General features: G+C 52.1%; 2 protein-coding genes across 4 annotated transcripts in view; one reads left to right on the forward strand and one right to left on the reverse strand.

The window, feature by feature from the left end:
* The window catches only part of SH3TC1 (SH3 domain and tetratricopeptide repeats 1), a 28,015-nt gene extending 16,705 nt beyond the window's left edge, over nucleotides 1-11,310 (reverse strand). For 2 of the 3 annotated variants that reach the window (XM_070758104.1, XM_070758102.1), the window contains exons 1-5: nucleotides 11,227-11,310; nucleotides 5,945-6,245; nucleotides 4,240-4,367; nucleotides 2,620-2,725; nucleotides 430-570 (exon numbers count right to left, since the gene is read on the reverse strand). In XM_070758104.1, coding sequence (XP_070614205.1) covers nucleotides 430-570; nucleotides 2,620-2,725; nucleotides 4,240-4,367; nucleotides 5,945-6,203 — 634 coding nt within the window. In that variant the 5' untranslated portion in view covers nucleotides 6,204-6,245; nucleotides 11,227-11,310. Of the gene's footprint in view, nucleotides 1-429; nucleotides 571-2,619; nucleotides 2,726-4,239; nucleotides 4,368-5,944; nucleotides 6,246-7,035; nucleotides 7,389-11,226 lie in introns of those variants that run through there. The other variant, XM_070758103.1, reaches the window with a different exon arrangement.
* A 2,778-nt stretch (nucleotides 11,311-14,088) lies between these two features.
* ABLIM2 (actin binding LIM protein family member 2) overlaps nucleotides 14,089-17,670 on the forward strand; it is a 29,300-nt gene continuing 25,718 nt past the window's right edge. The window contains exon 1 of the mRNA XM_070758121.1: nucleotides 14,089-14,195. Within this exon, the coding sequence (XP_070614222.1) occupies nucleotides 14,177-14,195 (19 nt within the window). The 5' untranslated portion in view covers nucleotides 14,089-14,176. The remainder of the gene's footprint in view (nucleotides 14,196-17,670) is intronic.

The raw sequence follows: 17,670 nt of genomic DNA on the forward strand, positions 1-17,670 counted from the left end.
ACTCTGAGGGACCCGACCGGTTGCTGGGACTCTTGCGGCAGAAGGCGGTTCCGCAGATAATCTGGCCCAATGCCATCAGATCAAATCATAAACAAACAGACAAACAAGCTGCTGATAATTGTTGACAAATCCAACCATGTGTGAATGCAACTCCTCAAACAGGCCTCTCCACACAAACGCCAGTTGTGAGTCTTGGCACAGAGGAGGAAGAGGCCGAAGTGTGAGCCCAGCCAGAGCAGAGGCCCCTCTGTCCCCAACTCCCTTCCGAACCGGCAGAACCTCCTGGTCGGTCTTCCTTGGAGGTCAGCCTTTCCGCAGAAGGAGCCTACGGAGCTACTGAGGCTGGGCCCACAGCTTCTGCTGACCTCTCCTTCAGCTCAGCAGATGCTGAAGCAGGTGTTTTGCAGGTGAGGCCAAAGCCCCAGGTACCTTCTTGAACCAAGAGCCCTCTGTAGGCCCGGTGGAGGTCATCTTCATCTAAGAGGACCTCAATTCCAGCAGCGTCTTCGGGGGAAGAGAGCCACAAAGAGTCGTCCAGCAACAGAGTCTCCAGGCAGGGAGTTAAGAAACCTGTCAAAAGCATTTTTCCTATTATCCGACACGGTTAGCAGCATTCATTTCCTAGACTTCTGTCCAGCTACACAGAATTCTCTGACCTCCAGAGGAGTACAGTATTTCTACCCACCATCCACCCCAGGTTGAAGAAGGAAAGGAGAGGCAGAGGAGTGGGCTGCAGAACCCCCTTATGGGGCAAAAAAGGATCCTTTGACCTCCAGTACAGGCTGGAGAATTTCACCAATGGTTGCAATTTCTGAGTTTGACCACTTCAGCCTGAATGCAGTGAAACTCCAGGGAGTTTCTGGGGGTCTCGGTCCCTAAACTGAGACCCTTCCCCACCTCTGAACAGAAGCTGCCTTTTCTGGGTCCTTCAAGCAGCAAAACTCCCCAAGGGTGGAAGTGGGAGGTTGTGGCCTTGGCCAAGTGACATGAGCACCTGGAAAGAAGCTTTCGGAGCAAGTAGAGCAATGAAAAAACCCTGCAAAGACTTAGGGCTTGGAAAACATTCTTGGCAGAGAGTGACAATGGAAGAGCTTGCAAGCGGGTGAGAGCTGGGGACATGGTTAGCACCTGGTTAGGGCTGGAAAGAAACTTATTCGGAGCAAATAGAACAATGGAAAAACCCTGCAAAGACTTAGGGCTTAGAAACATAGAAACATAGAAACATAGAAGTCTGACGGCAGAAAAAGACCTCATGGTCCATCTAGTCTGCCCTTATACTACTTTCTGTATTTTATCTTAGGATGGATATATGTTTATCCCAGGCATGTTTAAATTCAGTTACTGTGGATTTATCTACCACATCTGCTGGAAGTTTGTTCCAAGGATCTACTACTCTTTCAGTAAAATAATATTTTCTCATGTTGCTTTTGATCTTTCCCCCAACTAACTTCAGATTGTGTCCCCTTGTTCTTGTGTTCACTTTCCTATTAAAAACACTTCCCTCCTGGACCTTATTTAACCCTTTAATATATTTAAATGTTTCGATCATGTCCCCCCTTTTCCTTCTGTCCTCCAGACTATACAGATTGAGTTCATGAAGTCTTTCCTGATACGTTTTATGCTTAAGACCTTCCACCATTCTTGTAGCCCGTCTTTGGACCCGTTCAATTTTGTCAATATCTTTTTGTAGGTGAGGTCTCCAGAACTGAACACAGTATTCCAAATGTGGTCTCACCAGCATTCTATATAGTGGGATCATAATCTCCCTCTTCCTGCTTGTTATACCTCTAGCTATGCAGCCAAGCATCCTACTTGCTTTCCCTACCGCCTGACTGCACTGTTCACCCATTTTGAGACTGTCAGAAATCACTACCCCTAAATCCTTTTCTTTTGAAGTATTTGCCAACACTGAACTGCCAATACAATACTCAGATTGAGGATTCCTTTTCCCCAAGTGCATTATTTTACATTTGGAAACATTAAACTGCAGTTTCCATTGCTTAGACCATTTATTTAGTAAAGCTAAATCATTTACCATATTACAGACGCCTCCAGGAATATCAACCCTATTGCACACTTTAGAGTCATCGGCAAATAGGCAAACCTTCCCTACCAAACCTTCCCCTAAACATTCTTGGCAGAGAGTGACAATGGAAGAGTTTGCAAGCGGGTGAGAGCTGGGGACATGGTTAGCACCTGGTTAGGGCTGGAGAGAAACTTATTCGGAGCAAGTAGAGCAATGAAAAAACCCTACAAAGACTTAGGGCTTGGAAAACATTCTTGGCAGAGAGTGACAATGGAAGAGTTTGCAAGGTTAGCAGCTAATTAGGGCTGAAAAAAAGGCTACATTCAGGGTATAAGACGCACCAAAATTATCAGCTTCTTTTAAGGAGAAAAAAGCTGCGCATTATAGTCCGAAAAATACGGTATTGGGGAGGTGGATTCAGTCTGGATTCCAAAACTCTTCTCATGAAAACCCCCAGTGTGACATTAACTGAAGCACTATTGCACACAACATTTAAAATGGGATCTTTAAACTTGTATTTCTTAAACAACATCTTAATTTTCAGAGCACCAACAGCCCCCAAAATACCAAAATACTCGGATCTGCCGCTTTACCAAGAGAATAGTAGGTTATAAACTTCCAGATTTCCTCCAAGGTCCAAAACGTGATGGCGATGAGATGGTCTTCACTGTGGATGGACAGCAATCTGGCCGACAACTCCTGAGGAAGACAAAGAGGAGCCGAGCGTTTCCCCTGGGACCAAAACGAGTGAATCGTTTGAGTCTCAATGCAAGGAAGCCACAGGAACAGCCTGGTTCTCCCTCCAGCCTTCGTCCCCTCTTGAAAAAAATGGCACAAATATCACGGGTCAAAAATGGAAATAGATTTTTGCAGCTACTTTCTGGCCCGGTTTCATCTGCTCTTCAAAGAATTTAAGTTTGGTCATCATTATTGCACTGTGATACTTCTATTCTGAATGGGTGAAGACGCCTACGTAGCAAGGTTGGCTGACCTCCGTATAAAGCGCTCTACGGAATCTGGTGAGACAAAACCTCCTCCAGATCTCTTTGGGGGAGACGAGGGGATCCAGGGGACCAAGAAGGGAGGCTGGGGCTTACAGGAGGTCCACGGCCACGGATCTCGCAGCCAGAGGATCCCAAATTTGGGAAGAGCCTTTGGCTCCAGGGGGCTCCCCCAACTCCTTCCCGTCTCTCTCTCTTTCCAAGCACAGGAAGGGGAACCAGACGTCCATTGGGGGGTCAGCATCTCTCAGCTGCAGCGAGGGGGACCTTTGCACAGGTTCACCTGGTGCACCAATTGCGGCCCCACCTGGACCAGGAGGTTCTTCGCAGGGCCACTCCTGCCCTTGTTACCTCATGGCTCAACTGCTGCAATGCGCTCAACATGGGACTTCCCCTGAAAAGCAGCCGGAGACTTCGACTAGTCCAGAACGCAGCCGCGGGAGCTATTGTGGGCGCAACAAGGTACATCCACGTCACACCGACTCTGCATGAGCTGCACCGGCTCCCAGTCAGCCTCTGAACCCAATTCAGGGGTTGGTCACCACCTATAAAGTCCTGCATGGCTGAGGGCCAGACCGCCTCCTACCGCATACCTCCCAGAGACCGATCAGGGCCCACAGTGCCGTTCTTCTCCGGGTCCCGTCAACCAAACAATGACAACTGGAGGGGCCATGGGGAAGGGCCTTCTCTGTGGTGGCTCTGGCTCTCTGGAACCAGCTGCCTCCAGAGATCCGTCCCCTCCCCACCCTACTGGCCTTCCGCAAAGCTGTCGAGGCCTGGCTTTTTCGGCAGGCCTGGGGGCCATTAACCGGGTGAGATGCCACCTAGAACCAGCCATGAGAGATATTAAAAGACACGTGTGGCTTTTGCTGGGGTTTTATAATTTTTTTAAAAATTGTCCTTTGTAATATTATTTTCATTTGTTGTAAGCCACCCAGCATATAAATTAAATTAATAAATAAAAAGAAACCAGAGGAAGCCCCCCACAACCGCCTCCCTGCCCTCCTGCAGCGGCCCCACCTCCAGGGGACCCTCGGACGGGGGTCAGCCGAAGGGGCCACAGAGGTCCCGCCTGTCTATGCCAAGGAGGATGTCCAGCCGCGGCAGAGGTGCCCCTCCTCCTCCTCTCCCCCTCCCCGTGGGAACTGGATGCCCCCCCAAGTTCCTAAGGCCAAGAGGCACCGCCCCTCTCTCCCACCTCCGCCCACTTACGCTAAGGACGGCCACGGCCTGCTGGCTGTCATTCTCCAGGAGACGGAGCCTTCTCTGCAGGCGCTCCTCCAGCTGAGAGTCGGGGCGGCCCGTCCTTCGCCTGACCAGGGTCACCTTCAGGGAGAGAGCTGGAAACGCCATGGGGGTTGGTGGTCAGCGGGAGCCTCCCCACCCAGGGACACCCTGCTCAGTGGGACTTTGGCCGAGGGCAGGGGGCCCTTATGGTCTGCTGGAGGCCGATGCTCCCTCCCTCCTTGGGGGCTTGGGTGCGAGAGAGCCAGGAAGACAGGCAAGTGGGACAACGACTGACCTCCCCTGGCCAGGCTGCCCCCCCCTTTTCCCCAGCACTAACAGGGCAGGTGAGAGCTTCCCTTGTCCATCCTGGATATTTAATCTAAATACATTCTCCACTTGTCATAAATCGTGTCTGTCGCTTTGAGGCAGGGAGGGGCCACCCAAATCTTTACTACCACCCTGTGGGCCTGGCTGATGCATTTTGTTTCAACACCTTTCAGTGCAAACTGGGGGCTCTGGGGTGGAGATCCACATTTTGCTACCGGAACTGCGTTGCTGACCGTTCCCGTGGGAGCCCACCACTGCTATGGGGGCTTCCAGGTTAGAAAGTGCTGTGATTCCGTCTGAGGCCCCTCAGGGAACGGCTGATCCTCTGCCGGCTTCCTGCTCAGAGGGGGAGGATGAGGAACAGGAGGTTCAGGCAGACGGGGAGGAGGAATCTCAGGCTGAGGGAGAGGGAGGACAGCCAGAGTCCCCCGAGAGGGAGCTCTCCCCAGCAAGCAGCCTGGATTCCTTAGATGAAAATGCACAAACAATAAGTGATCTCCGGCAGAGAAGAGCAACACAACGAAGGGGACAATTAGCCAGGTTCTTTCAGCACTAAAGAGGCAACAGCTGGGTTTGGGTGTGGTGCTCTCTGGAAAGGCTGAAAAGGCAGACCCACCCTTCCTGGCTTGTGGAGTATTATCTTTGGGAGTCCTGGGACCTGGCTGTGATCTTTGGCGTCTTGGAATTCTGTTTTGTGACTTTGAATACTGAAACCTTGGGGGGGAAAGGTGTGGGTCTTATTCTCTACAGTGGTGGGTGTGCCAGCAAGAAGTCTGCTGTATTGTCTGGCCGTCAGGACTCTGCTGTGAAGTCTCATAGCCTGCCTGTTGGGAAGAACAGGTTTTTCTCTGTGTTTATTTTTCAAAGTATAAAGTGCTTTTGCTTTTACCAGCGTGTCTGGCTGCTTTTTCCAGTTGGTGTTGAAGTCTGGGGGCACCCAGACAGAACAGAAAGAGAAGGAATCGCCCCCTCCCCAAATAAATGCAAGGCCTTGGGAAGCCTTTAAACACTCTTCCCCTTCCAGGGGATGAAAGGATTCCTCCCTACTTATGGCTACCTGGTTCCAGGTATCCCTCCAGCCGCTGCCCAGCTCCCTTGGGGCCCAGTCTGGTCTGAATCCTGCCCTGCCACAGGTTTTAATTCAGCAGGTTGTGATTTGCTGTAGCGCAAAATGTGCGTCTGCAACTAGTCAGCAACTATGCAGTGTCTGAAAACGAGATCCCCAGAGATTATGTGGGGGGGGAGGAATGGGGGGGAGGGAGCGGCCAGCAGGATCTTTGCAGTCTGGAAAAGAAACCCCTTCAAAAGTCAGGGGAGAGCTGGGAAGATGCCGCGCGCGCGCATGTGTGTGTATGTGTGTTACCTTTTTGTGGTGGCTGCAGCATCGCCCCCTCCTTCCCGGCTGGAGATGGCGGGACGTCTGGGGAGTGGGCTGGTGGAGGCGTAAGTGGGCAGGGCCCCCCCTCTCCCAGGAGCTTCGGTGGTGGTGGTGGTGGTGGTGGTGGTGCTTCCTCCCAGCTCTGGGCCTGCCCTCCTCCGGGCTCGAGGGGGGAACTTTCCTGGGGGGCAACGGCAGAGGTGGGGGCTGCGGGGCTCTGGACGGCTTCTTCCGCTGGCTCCATGGTTGTGCAGAGGGGCAGCAGAAACACCTGGTCGCAGGAGGCCTGCAAGGGTGGCAACAGGCCGTCTCGGGTCAAAGCGCCCCCTTGGCTAGGGGCACCCACGCTGGGTGGGCTTTGGCCCCTCTTCTCAGCCCCATTTCACCCCCGGATGGCTAATAAGATTACAAGGTGAGGGAGGGTCTTCCTGGAGCCTCTGAAATTCATCCTATGGGACAGGAAACGGAAGTCGGCAGTTCTGCTGACCAGAGCACAGAACCCCCACCACATTTCGGACACGAACCCTCTAGAAAACGTCCAGAGATACTTTACGAAAAGAGCCCCCCACTCCTCCACTCACAACAGAATCCCCTACACAACTAGACTCACAATCCCAGGTTGAGAAAGCTTAGAACTACGTCGCCTTAAACACAATCTAAGCATAGCCCATAAAATCATCTGCTACAACGTTCTTTCTCTCAACAACTACTTCAGCTTCAACCACAACAACACACGAGCACACCACAGATACAAAGTTAAAGTAATCCGCTCCAAACTCAACTGTAGGAAATACAAATTTAGTAACTGAGTAGTTGATGCCTGGAACTCACTATCAGACTCTGTAGTATCATCGCCCATCCCCCAAAACTTGACCCTTAGACTCTCCACTGTTGACCTCTCCCGATTCCTAAGAGGCCAGAAAGGGCCGTGCATAAGTGCACCAGAGGGCCTTCCGTCCCCTGTCCTGATGTTTCTCTCTTACTAGTATCATGTATATAAACATTGTTATATCTTTGTATACTACCAATATATACAAAACAAAACAATCCCCTCCTTAGGAAAAGGCCCCACCCACCTTTTCTTCAGCCACTCAGCCCGAAGATGCCCAGGTGTGGACGCGGTGCCCCCGCCCGTCACTCAATGGCCCCGGGCAGCCCCTGGGGGGCCAAGAGCGGGCGGCTGCCCCCAGCGCATTGCTCCCTCCTGGCCCAGCACCGTCCTGAGAGCGAGTCCGGAGGGCGTGAGACCAAGGCAGAGGCAACGTAGCAGGCGCCTTCCTCCTCTTCCTCCTCCTCTTCCTCCTCCTCTTCCTCCTCCTCCTCTTCCTCCTCCTCCTCCTCCTCCTCTTCCTCTGTCGCTCCCCACTTTCCCCTCTTCCACTCGGAAAGTGCTGGTCTTTCCCTTCCTGTTCCAGCTCGTCCCCCGTCCGGTTCTCTCTCTCTCACACACACACATACGCACACACACACCCCTTCCTTTCCTGTTGACTGTGGGCTGATCGGCCCTTTTTGCCAACTCAGCACGTTGACCTTTGACAGGCTCTGTTAATCTTCACGGCCTCTTCTTCTCAGGCCCCTTCTTTTCCTGGCTCCAAGGGGAGATCGCGCCCTCCAAACTCCGGGGTCTCCCCCCTCCCCACCCCCCCTGGAATTCCAACCCCTGGGACGATCCTCCCTCCGTCATCTCAGCCCTGCTGCTCTGGCCCCCCTGGACACCGCTACCGGCCGGGAAGCCCTGGCAAGACGGGGCAGGCGGTGGCTCTTAGAGGCAAAAGGGCCAAAGGTGACTTTCCTGTATTTTATCTTAGGATGGATCCAGGTTTATCCCAGGGATGTTTAAATTCAGTGATTGTGGATTGACCAACCACGTCTGCTGGAAGTTTGTTCCAAGCATCTATGACTATTTCAGTCAAACAATATTTTCCCATGTTGCTTTTGATCTTTCCCCAAACTAACCTCAGATTGTGTCCCCTTGTTCTTCTGTTCACTTTCCTATTAAAAACACTTCCCCCCTGAACCTTATTTAACCCTTTAACATATTTAAATGTTTTGATCATGTCCCCCCTTTTCCTTCTGTCCTCCAGACTAGACAGATGGAGTCCATGAAGTTTTTCCTGATAGGTTTTATGCTTAAGACCTTCCCCCATTTTTGTAGCCCGTCTTTGGACCCCTTCAATTTGATCCATATCTTTTTTTAAGTGAAGGTCTCCAGAACTGGACACAATATTATTCCAAATGGGGTCTCATCAGCGCAATCTCCCTCTTCCTGCTTGTTATACCTCTAGCTATGCAGCCAAGCATTTGACTCGCTTTCTCTACTGCCTGACTGCACTGTTCACCCATTTGGAGACTGTCAGAAATCACAACCCCTAAATCCTTCTCTTCTGAAGTTTTTGCTAGCACAGAACTGCCATCACTGCCCGAGTCTGCGGAGAGGGGCAGCATACAAATCTAAATAATAAATAAAAATAAATAAAGAGTTTGAGGTCACCCCCTGCGAGGTTTCAGGCTCACTCTAATTGAGCCCACCGAGAGTGACCGGGCACTGGACATCAATGCCAAGGGATCAATACCAGCCATGAAGAAGCACAACTTTTCAAAGGCTTCTGCTATTTGGGGGGATTCTTCACCGCCTCAGGCACATCGACACCCCCCCCCCCATGTCTCTGTATTTTCTGCTTGGAGTTTCACACAACTTGGGTTGTCTAACCTTCTGGGGGGCTTTTCCAACACATTTGCTTATTGTAAGGTCTCCTGTTTGTTTGATAAACAGGAACTAAACCCATTTTAATTTGAAATGCAATTGGACTGAAAATAAATTTAAACCAATGTGATATCATATGAAAGAATGTATGAAAAATGGAAATATGTAAATATAAACAACAAAGTAGATTATAGAATCAATAAAAGAGATCGTGTATTGATCTGTGTAAATGAAAATGAAAAAAATTATTAAATAAAGCATCTAAAAAAAACCCATTTTAAACAGAGTTTCTTCTGCCAGACCATCTGATGGTGCACAACCTTCCCTCTCCCGAACCCGCCCCCCTCCTTCCCAGGGGCCTGTTTGGTGGATGCCCCGTTTGGACTTTCTCCCAAAGGAAGGAAGCTGTGGACACAGGAGCCGTGGGACGGGGGGGGGGGGACAACGACACTTCCTTCCATTGTTTCCTTCACAGCCAGCCTCTTTCTGGCTTTATTATGCCCGTTTGGCTGGTATCTCTGCATCTTATTTGTTTATTATATTTATTTGTTTGTTTTGTCAAGTACCTACTGGTGGTATACAAAGATATAACAATGTTTATACACATGACACTAGTAAAAGAAGAAGAATGAGGACAGGGGATGGAAGGCACACTGGTGCACTTATGCACGGCCCTTACTGACCTCTGAGTAATCGGGAGCGGTCAACAGTCCAAGGGTAAAGTTTTGGGGGGCTTAGGTGATGATACTACAGAGTCAGGTAGTGAGTTTCTGGCATCAACTACTCGGTTACTAAAGTCGTATTTCCTGCAGTCAAGTTTGGACTGGTTTACTTTGAGTTTGTATGTGCTGTGTGCTCATGTGTTGTGATTGAAGCTGAAGTAGTTGTTGGCAGATGATTTTATGGGCTGTTGCTTAGGTCGTGTTGAAGGCGACGTAGTTCTAAGCTTCCTAAACCTAGGAAGGTTGTAGCTACACCATCTTCTGAAGCCCACACCTCTATCTACCTTGGTACACACCATCGAGGGACCCACGTTTGGCAGGGAAGGACCAGTTGACTGTCCCACAGCCACGTACAGCCACAGCCACATTGCAGGGCCTTTCGAGATCTGGCCCCATGCCTCTGGAACAGTCTTCCCTTGGAGCTTCAGGCAGAGGAGAATTCTCTCCGCTTTCACAAGGCATTAATAATAATAATAATAATTTATTAGATTTGTATGCCACCCCTCCCCGCAGAGGAAGAGGAATTAAAGACATTCCTCTTTGATTCGGCAGATTGAAACATCCTCGTTCTGGTGACCAGCAAGAGGGGGGGACATTGGAGGGGTTGGGAAGGGTTTTAACACGTTTTGTGGTTTTATTAGATGTGTTCTAGTTAAGTCATAAATAAATTACTTAAGTCATAAATAAATTACTATTACTATTGCTATTGCTGCTGCTGTTATTATTATTATTATTATTATTATTATTATTACTACTATTATTACGTGGGAAACGCAGCCCTCAGCCGTGGGACTGGGTTCACCCTCCCAGGGACAGAGGCAAAATTTCACATGGTTTTGATTGAAATTTACCAGCGACAAATGCAAAGTCCTTGACTTGCAACCCACCGATTTGATCATAGCAGCCATGGCCGCATTGCACTGGGGGGGGGGGGTTGTGTGTGTGTGTGGGGGCTGACTGACCACCGTAGAAAAACCTGCGTGCAGGCTAAGAGCCCAAGGTCAGCTGGGCAGCACAGAACCAAAGGGGGCAACCGGGGTGATGAGTCCAATTGAATTAGCAAGCCCAGTTTTGGGTTTGGTGCAGGTTCTTCGAGGGTAAGGAAGCACTGCTCTTAGCTGACTTTTAATGTCTATCCTTATACAAAGCAGCATTTTCAGTCTGTCCCATTCAGTGGTGTGTAATTTTATAAACGGCCTTTCTGGGAGTTCACAAATCTTTCCAGCCTAACAGGAGATAGCAAGCAAAATGTATAAAGGTTTTGGGAACCTCTGCTGTCCACACAGAAATGAACCCTCCCCACCCGAGGATCAGAGACTCACAACAGCAGATGCCTGGCTCTGCTAGGAGTGGCCACAATTAAGCCAGGATTAGAATGTGGGTCCACAAAGAACTATGTTGGCTTAGTGGTTGGATGACTGCATCTTTTGTCCCCCTTCTTCTCCATGAAACAACGATTTGAATTAGAAAATCAGGCAACCAAGTTTAAGGCTTTTGTCTCTAGAAACGATAAAAAGTCTAACTGGAATATTTCTTTCCATTCCCTAACGCAGTGTTTCCCAACCTTGGCAACTTGAAGATATTTGGACTTCAACTCCCAGAATTCCCAACCTTGCCAAGGTTGGGAAACACTGCCCTAAGATCAACCAATGTTAGCTTGTTTTACTTCCTCTGTATTCTTTTTTTATAGTGGAAAGAAGTTGCAAAGTAAAAATAATTTCAAAAGAGGGGAAAGAAACCCCTGAACTTCTAGGTTGTAATAGCTACAATTTGAAGAAACACGTCCACCACCAGGAAAAGGCTGAGCTCCCAGTCAAGGGGAAATTCCAGGCGCCTCTTACCTTGCGGGAGCCAATGCCTCTTTCCGGGGTCTTTGGGGGCCACTTGCAGCTCCACCCCCAGGCCCCCAGAAACAAACCCGAACCCTTGGAGGAGGAGGGACAATGAGAGGGGGGGAGGGGGGGAGGGAGCTGAGCTTGGGGAAGCAGAGCAATATCTAACCCTTAAAAACAGTCCTGGGTGATTGCAGCCAATCAAGAGGGCAGGAAGTCCCAATTTAAAGGGCCAGGTAAGAAGGATAATGTTATTCAAATAATAACTTTTAAAAGATCAATGATAAACTATTGGATTTGTATTTATTGAGATATTGTAATATTCATTGATATAAGGTGGTAAAAAGCAGAACAAATATGTATATAAATTAAATGACCAGAACTGTTTTTTTCTTTTTCTGTATCACCGTCTCTAATACCATAAAAATGACTATGGAGACAATGTGTTTAATGGACAAGAATATTTTAACTTGAATATCTTTTGTGTGTGTGTGTGTGTTTGTGTGTCCTTATGTGTTTCTATGTTGTGTTTGTTTTTTTCTCTGTATTGTTTTTTTAATGTATATATTTGAATAAAAATTAATTTTTTTAAAAAAATTAAAGGCCCAGGTTGGGGGGGGGCTCCTGATATCATGGGTGGCTCCACTTTATGCTTCCGGCCTTGACCCAAGATGGGAAGCCCCCAAATGGAACCCGGGCTCGGTTGGCGCACAAAGTTCTGGGAAGGCCAGGTGGGAAAATTCTTTATTTTCTTCTTCCCCTTCGTTCCATTTTTAGCTTTCTCGTTGACTTCTTCTGCCTTTCTTCTCGCCTGATATTAAATTGGTTTCTTTAATAAAACGTTTGATGAAATTAGACCACCACCACCCCCAAAAACCCAGGCCAGGCTTCAGTTCTGGGGTTGTGGCTGCCATTCTGCCTTTTTGGACCCCCCTGCGGAACTCAGGAACTGAGCAGGAAGATCCACCTGAGGATGAAGCCAGAAACGTGAATTTGGGGCTTTTTCTCAGCAAGAATTCAGCCGCTGGTTAGTTTTAAATATTCCATTTCTTTTTTTATTATTAGAAAAGGTTTTATTGAATATATATATATACATTAAAAAAGACAGTACATAATCTTTAACCTCTATTTCATAAATATTCCATTTCTACCTCCTTGTTTAATTAGGTGAACCAGTTCGTTTGAAGAACCTCACTGACATTGTCTGCACGAAGGACCCTCTCGGGGTGGCTGAAGGGTCCCGAGGCATCTCACCAGGCTGAGATTTTATGGGGGTGTAAAAATGGGCAGGCGGGGGACTTTGAGGGCCCCCTCGTGACTCTGGACTTCACAGGCCCAAAAACCGAGGCCCGTGTCAATCATCCCTCCAGGAGAGGCTGCCTGTCCTTTGGAGAAGAGAAGAGAATTGTTTAGCCCATACGGAACGATTCGTCTTTTTCTTCCTGCCCTGCAGGGAGAAGGGCAGCAGTTCCAAGCCCCGTTGAAAGTGCTGGATACGTTTCAATCTGATTTTTATCGGCCTTTGGAATCGGGATGAATTCTGCTTTCACTCAACTGTTTATGATTCTTTTTGCGGTTATAGAGGGAAATTGATCCGCCTGGGCGAATTCAGTCCCTGGAATTTGGGGAGCTGAAAACCTCTGTCTGGGGGGAGGCCCAGAATTCCACTCGGCAGCCTTGAGGGGTCCTTGCATTGTGAACATAATGGAGGAAGCGCATTGGTCAGAACTTGTGACGGCCATAAACCGAATTGGCCACCAACCTGGTTTTATCACCTTTTTGAGGTGGTTGTAAAGCAGTTGTTAAATTGTTAAGCCAGAGCCATGAAGCCAACTTGCAGGTCCCTCTGCTGGAAAAATCCTGATTTTTAACAAAACTGGTGAAAAGCACAGTGAAGGGACCCCAGGATGGGCAAAAGCGCTGTACACGCAGCCTGGGTGAGATAACTGGGATGTAACATCAGGTCCCTCCTTCCAATGGCCATTTTCTCATATCAATTGCGGAAATAAGAATAAAAACAGCTTTATTGTCCTGATATTAATCACTGTGATTACAACCTGCAGTTTTGTCCCTTTTAATTAGTTTCTGCATTATTTGCATTTAAAAGAAAAGACTAGACACCCCCCAAGAGAAGCCCCCCCCCCGCGGCTGAGCCCAGGGGAGCAGGAGGGGGGGATCCCAAATCAGCCCCCATCTCGGGGACTCCCTCTGGCCGGGGAGCCCGGAGAGCCTGAGAAGGGGGCGCAGGGCCGGCTGGAGGGAGCGAGGGGGGGCGCCATGGCGGGTCTTGTCTCCCCCACGGAGCCCCCCTGGAGGGCGTGGGGGGGCAGGTGGGGGGTTGCCGCGGGGGTCTCGGCCGGGCGGCAGAGGGGCGCTTGCAGGGCCGCCCTCGGGTCCCCCCCGCCCGCAGTCTCCAGCTCAGCCCGGATCGCCCCGGGACCCTCCGCCCCCCCCCGGAGAGACGCCGAACAGCCGCTCAGTGTGACCCCCGCCCGCCAGCCCTGCGGAGCTCCCCGCTGCGGCCCCCTCCAGCCCCTGTTCTGCTCCCGGGCGGGGCGGGGGGCATCGTCATGTCCCCCCCCGACCCCGCCGGCCCCGCACTCGCCTGCCACTCCTCTCCGCCTGGGGCCGCGTGGGGGGCGGCTGAGCGGGGGGGCGGCTGGCGGGCGTCCCGGAGGCTCCGCAGAGGCGCCGGTGGCCGGCGGGGCGGGAGCGCGACTGACTACTGACGCCGACTCCCCCCCCTGCCCCCCCCCCACGTTCTGCGCCGGAGAGCGCCAGCGCCGAGGAGCCGCAGCCCCGCACAAGCGCCGCGCCCGGCTGCCCAGCCGCAGGGAGGCGGCGGAGGCGGCGGCGGAGGAGGCGGCGGGAGCCCGCAGGAGTTCCGCAGAGGAGCCGCCGCCGCCGCGCCACAGGTGCCGGGGGATGCGCGCCCCGCCCGACGGCCCCGCCGCCCGCCATGAGCTCGGCCACGGCAGGTAGGGCGGCCGCGTCCCTCGGCGGCTCCGGCCACACGCGCAGGGCGGAGGGCGGCCGGGGAAATGGGGGGAGGGCGGAGGGGGTCTTCGGGCCTCCCCCGGACTCCGGCCGCCACCGCCCCGCTCGGGCTCGGGGCGCTCCGCGGGCGGCTGGGCCGGAGCGGGGCGTTGCGGGGCGCAGGTGCCGCAGCGGCGGGGAGCCCAGGTGCCTCCCCCCCGACCGCGGCCGGGGCTGGCGGGGCTTCTCCGGGCGGGGCGGCGGCTGTGGCCCCCGGCGGCCCCTGGACTGCAGCTCCCGGCCTCCTCACCTGGCGCCCCCGCGGCCTCCCCGCCTCGCTCGGCTGCGGCAAACGCCGGGCTGCTGCTGAGAGGAGGCGAAAGGCGGGCGGGTGCCTGGCCGAGGAAGGGCGCCCCCCCTCTCTGCGAACCCCCCGCCTCGGGCCGGGGCTGCCTGGGGCCTGGCGGGAGGGGCCCGGAGGCAGACGGGGCGGGGGGCGCCTGGGGCTGAGGGCAAGGCTGCCTGAGAGTCCTTCGTTGTCGGACGCTGCCCAGGCCGCCTTTCCCAACGAGCCAAGGCCCAAAGCTCCGTAGGGCTCCTGGTGAAGAGGGGAACCTGAGAAGGAGGCAGAGAGGCAGGGAGGGAGGCCAGGAACAGGGGGGGCTGCAGGGAGGGGCTGGAGGAGGCCGCGGCAGCTGTGACAGCCCCCTGCAAACCCCTGGGAAGGGGCTGGGCAAGGGAAAAGGAAGAGGGGGGGGGAACTGGGTCAAAACCTTTAAATGTGAGCCCAGAATGAATTGGAGCCAGAGGTTCTGCAAGGAAGCCGTTGGTCCTCGGAAGCAGAGCAGGCGGGGGGCCATTTCCAGCCAAGCGGGCGTGTTGATTTATTGGACTCTCGTGTGGACCCCAGTGAGTCACTCCGGGCAGGAGGCAAGCGCTGGAGATTGTGGACCATCCTTGGCTCCCTAAGGAAGCATCTTCCAGCCTTCCAAAGAGTTCCTTTCCTCGCGTCTCCCCCCACCGGCCCATCCCGTGAACCGTACGTCTTCTGCAAGTGTATCCTGCAGCTCCCAGCAGCTTCTGGCCAGGTGCTGAACCAAGGCTGACCTTGAGAGTCCTAAAAGGAATGTGTCGTGCCATGCAGCCCCCCCACAGCAAGAAAGTCTCCAAAAGGACACAGCATGACACAGCCTCTTCCTACAGGCTCCGCCTGGCCTGGTCCTGCTGGACCTCCAGCCGAGGGTCTCTGTTTCCAGGGGGGGCTCTCCTCCTCTCTCGTGTTTCTTTAATTGGGGGAGGTGCCCTGATGGGATCTGCAGCCGGCGCTCAGGACCCACGAAGCCTCCGCTCAACAGACGGAGGAGCCGGCAGAGCCAGCGGAGGGCAGGGCCTCCCCATACCATACCGGGGAACACCCCCCCCCCCCCCCGTACTTCCCTGCTCCAGATCGGTTTCACAGGGGGGGACGATGGCAGAAACCTAGCACACACACACGCCCCCCCCAAGACCAGCCAGGCTAACGGACGCAGGGCCCAGGGCGAAAGGCTCAAAAGTGGACTGTTTGGGAAACGGACAAATGAAAGGAGCAACACAAGGCCAGAGGGTGGCTACCTGAGGAACTCCCTGCCACCAGAAAGGCAAAGAGCGCCGGTCGGTGGTGGATAGAAGCGGCGAGGACTCTGACGGAACACCCCCCCACCCCCGGCTGCTGCTGCTGGGAAATGCCAGGGTCCTGGAAGCTGGAGATCTGGGCACAAAGGCCTTGGAAGAAGCAGAGGGAAACACATATTGCCCTGGTTTGTTTTCTTGATTCCTTCTTTCATTTAACAGAATAACAGAGTTGGGAGGGACCTTGGAGGTCTTCTAGTCCAACCCCCTGCCCAGGCAGGAAACCCTGCAGCGTTTCAGACCAATGGCAACCCAGTCTCCTCTTAAGAAGACCACCCACGACTTCTGGAGGCAAGTCATTCCACTGAGAAATGGTTCCAACTGTCAGGGAATTCCTCCTTCCTTCCTTGATTAGTTTCAGGTTACTTTGGAGAATAGCTTGACTCCTTCTTCTTTGTGGCCACCCCTGAGATACTGGGAGGCGGCTCTCGTGTCTCCCCTGGTCCTTCGTTTCAACAAACTAGCCAGGCCCAGTTCCTGCAACCGTTCTTCATATGTTTTAGCCTCCAGTCCCCTAATCGTCTTTGTCGCTCTTCTCTGCACTTTTTCTATAGTCTCAACCTCTTTTTTTTAAGATTGTTGTGACCAAATTAATCCATTTGTTTAGCTACTCATCGCAATGACAACTCATGGCAGGAGACCAATCGTTTTATGATGCAAATAAAAGCAGATTCATATGAAAACATTAAAACCGATTAAGAAAATCCACAGTTGTCCACCTGTCAAGGGGGCAGCAGGTCCCTTCACCCCACCCACTTTGGGCTCGAAGCTGAGACCCTCCTGGTAGGCTGTCCTTATTGTGAGGAGGACCAAAAGAGCTTCTGAACAAAGAAGTCCAGCTGAAAAGCCTCTGGGGATTTTGGAGACTGAAGGAGGTAAAGAAAGAAGCGGCCACCTCACTTGAAAGAGACATTTGGGCTCATCCAGTCCCCATCCTGGGGGAGGTCAAGTTTCCGAAGTTGACCAGCGAAGATGGAACAGGAAATGGAGAAGCAGAGTTGAGGAGCTCCTGGAGGTAGTGTCTGTCACCACAGGCTGGACCAGAGATGGTCCCAACTGGGGGAACCGAATGAGAAGAACCTGGGCCAGCCCAGCAGAAGACTGGACTGCAGCCGAGAGGCTGGGCAGGGAGACCTTCACTCCAGGAGAATGGACTGAGTTAAAGTGGAATCTGCCAGCCAGCGGCTACCTGAGCCGTCCAGCCACTGGAGTCGGACCGAGCTGAGGGTCTGTCTGTCTGCCTGCCTGCCTCTCTCTCTCTCTCTCTCTCTATCTATCTATCTATCTATCTATCTATCTCTCTATCTATCGCTGTCTATCTATACCCATCTCTGTTGTCTGTCTATCTCTATCTATCTATCTATCTATCTATCTATCTATCTATCTATCTATCTATCTCTACCTACCTACCTATCTCTCTGTCTGTCTGTCTATCTCTGTCTGTCTATCTCTGTCTGTCTATCTCTGTCTGTCTCTCTGTCTGTCTCTCTGTCTGTCTATCCATCCATCCATCCATCCATCCATCCATCCATCCATTATTTCCATTTCTAGCCACCCTTTTCCGGGAACTCAGGGCAGCTTATAACATAAAAAATAAATTCATAAACATAACCCAGTAGAAATTGAAGTTAAAACTAAACCAATCTAAAGTTTAACAGGCCTAAAAGGATCCTCTGCAAGTGGACATTGGCAGCCACCAACTTTTGACTGGCCAGTTCTGAAGCCAGATGGACTGACAGGCGGCTAGAAAGAACCGCTTCAGCCTTTGAATGGAGGTTGGAAAGTTGGCTCCTGATTTTTGGCCACCGT

This window comes from Erythrolamprus reginae, chromosome 7 (assembly GCF_031021105.1).
Source record: "Erythrolamprus reginae isolate rEryReg1 chromosome 7, rEryReg1.hap1, whole genome shotgun sequence".
In the NCBI taxonomy this organism is placed as follows: Eukaryota; Metazoa; Chordata; class Lepidosauria; order Squamata; family Dipsadidae; genus Erythrolamprus; species Erythrolamprus reginae.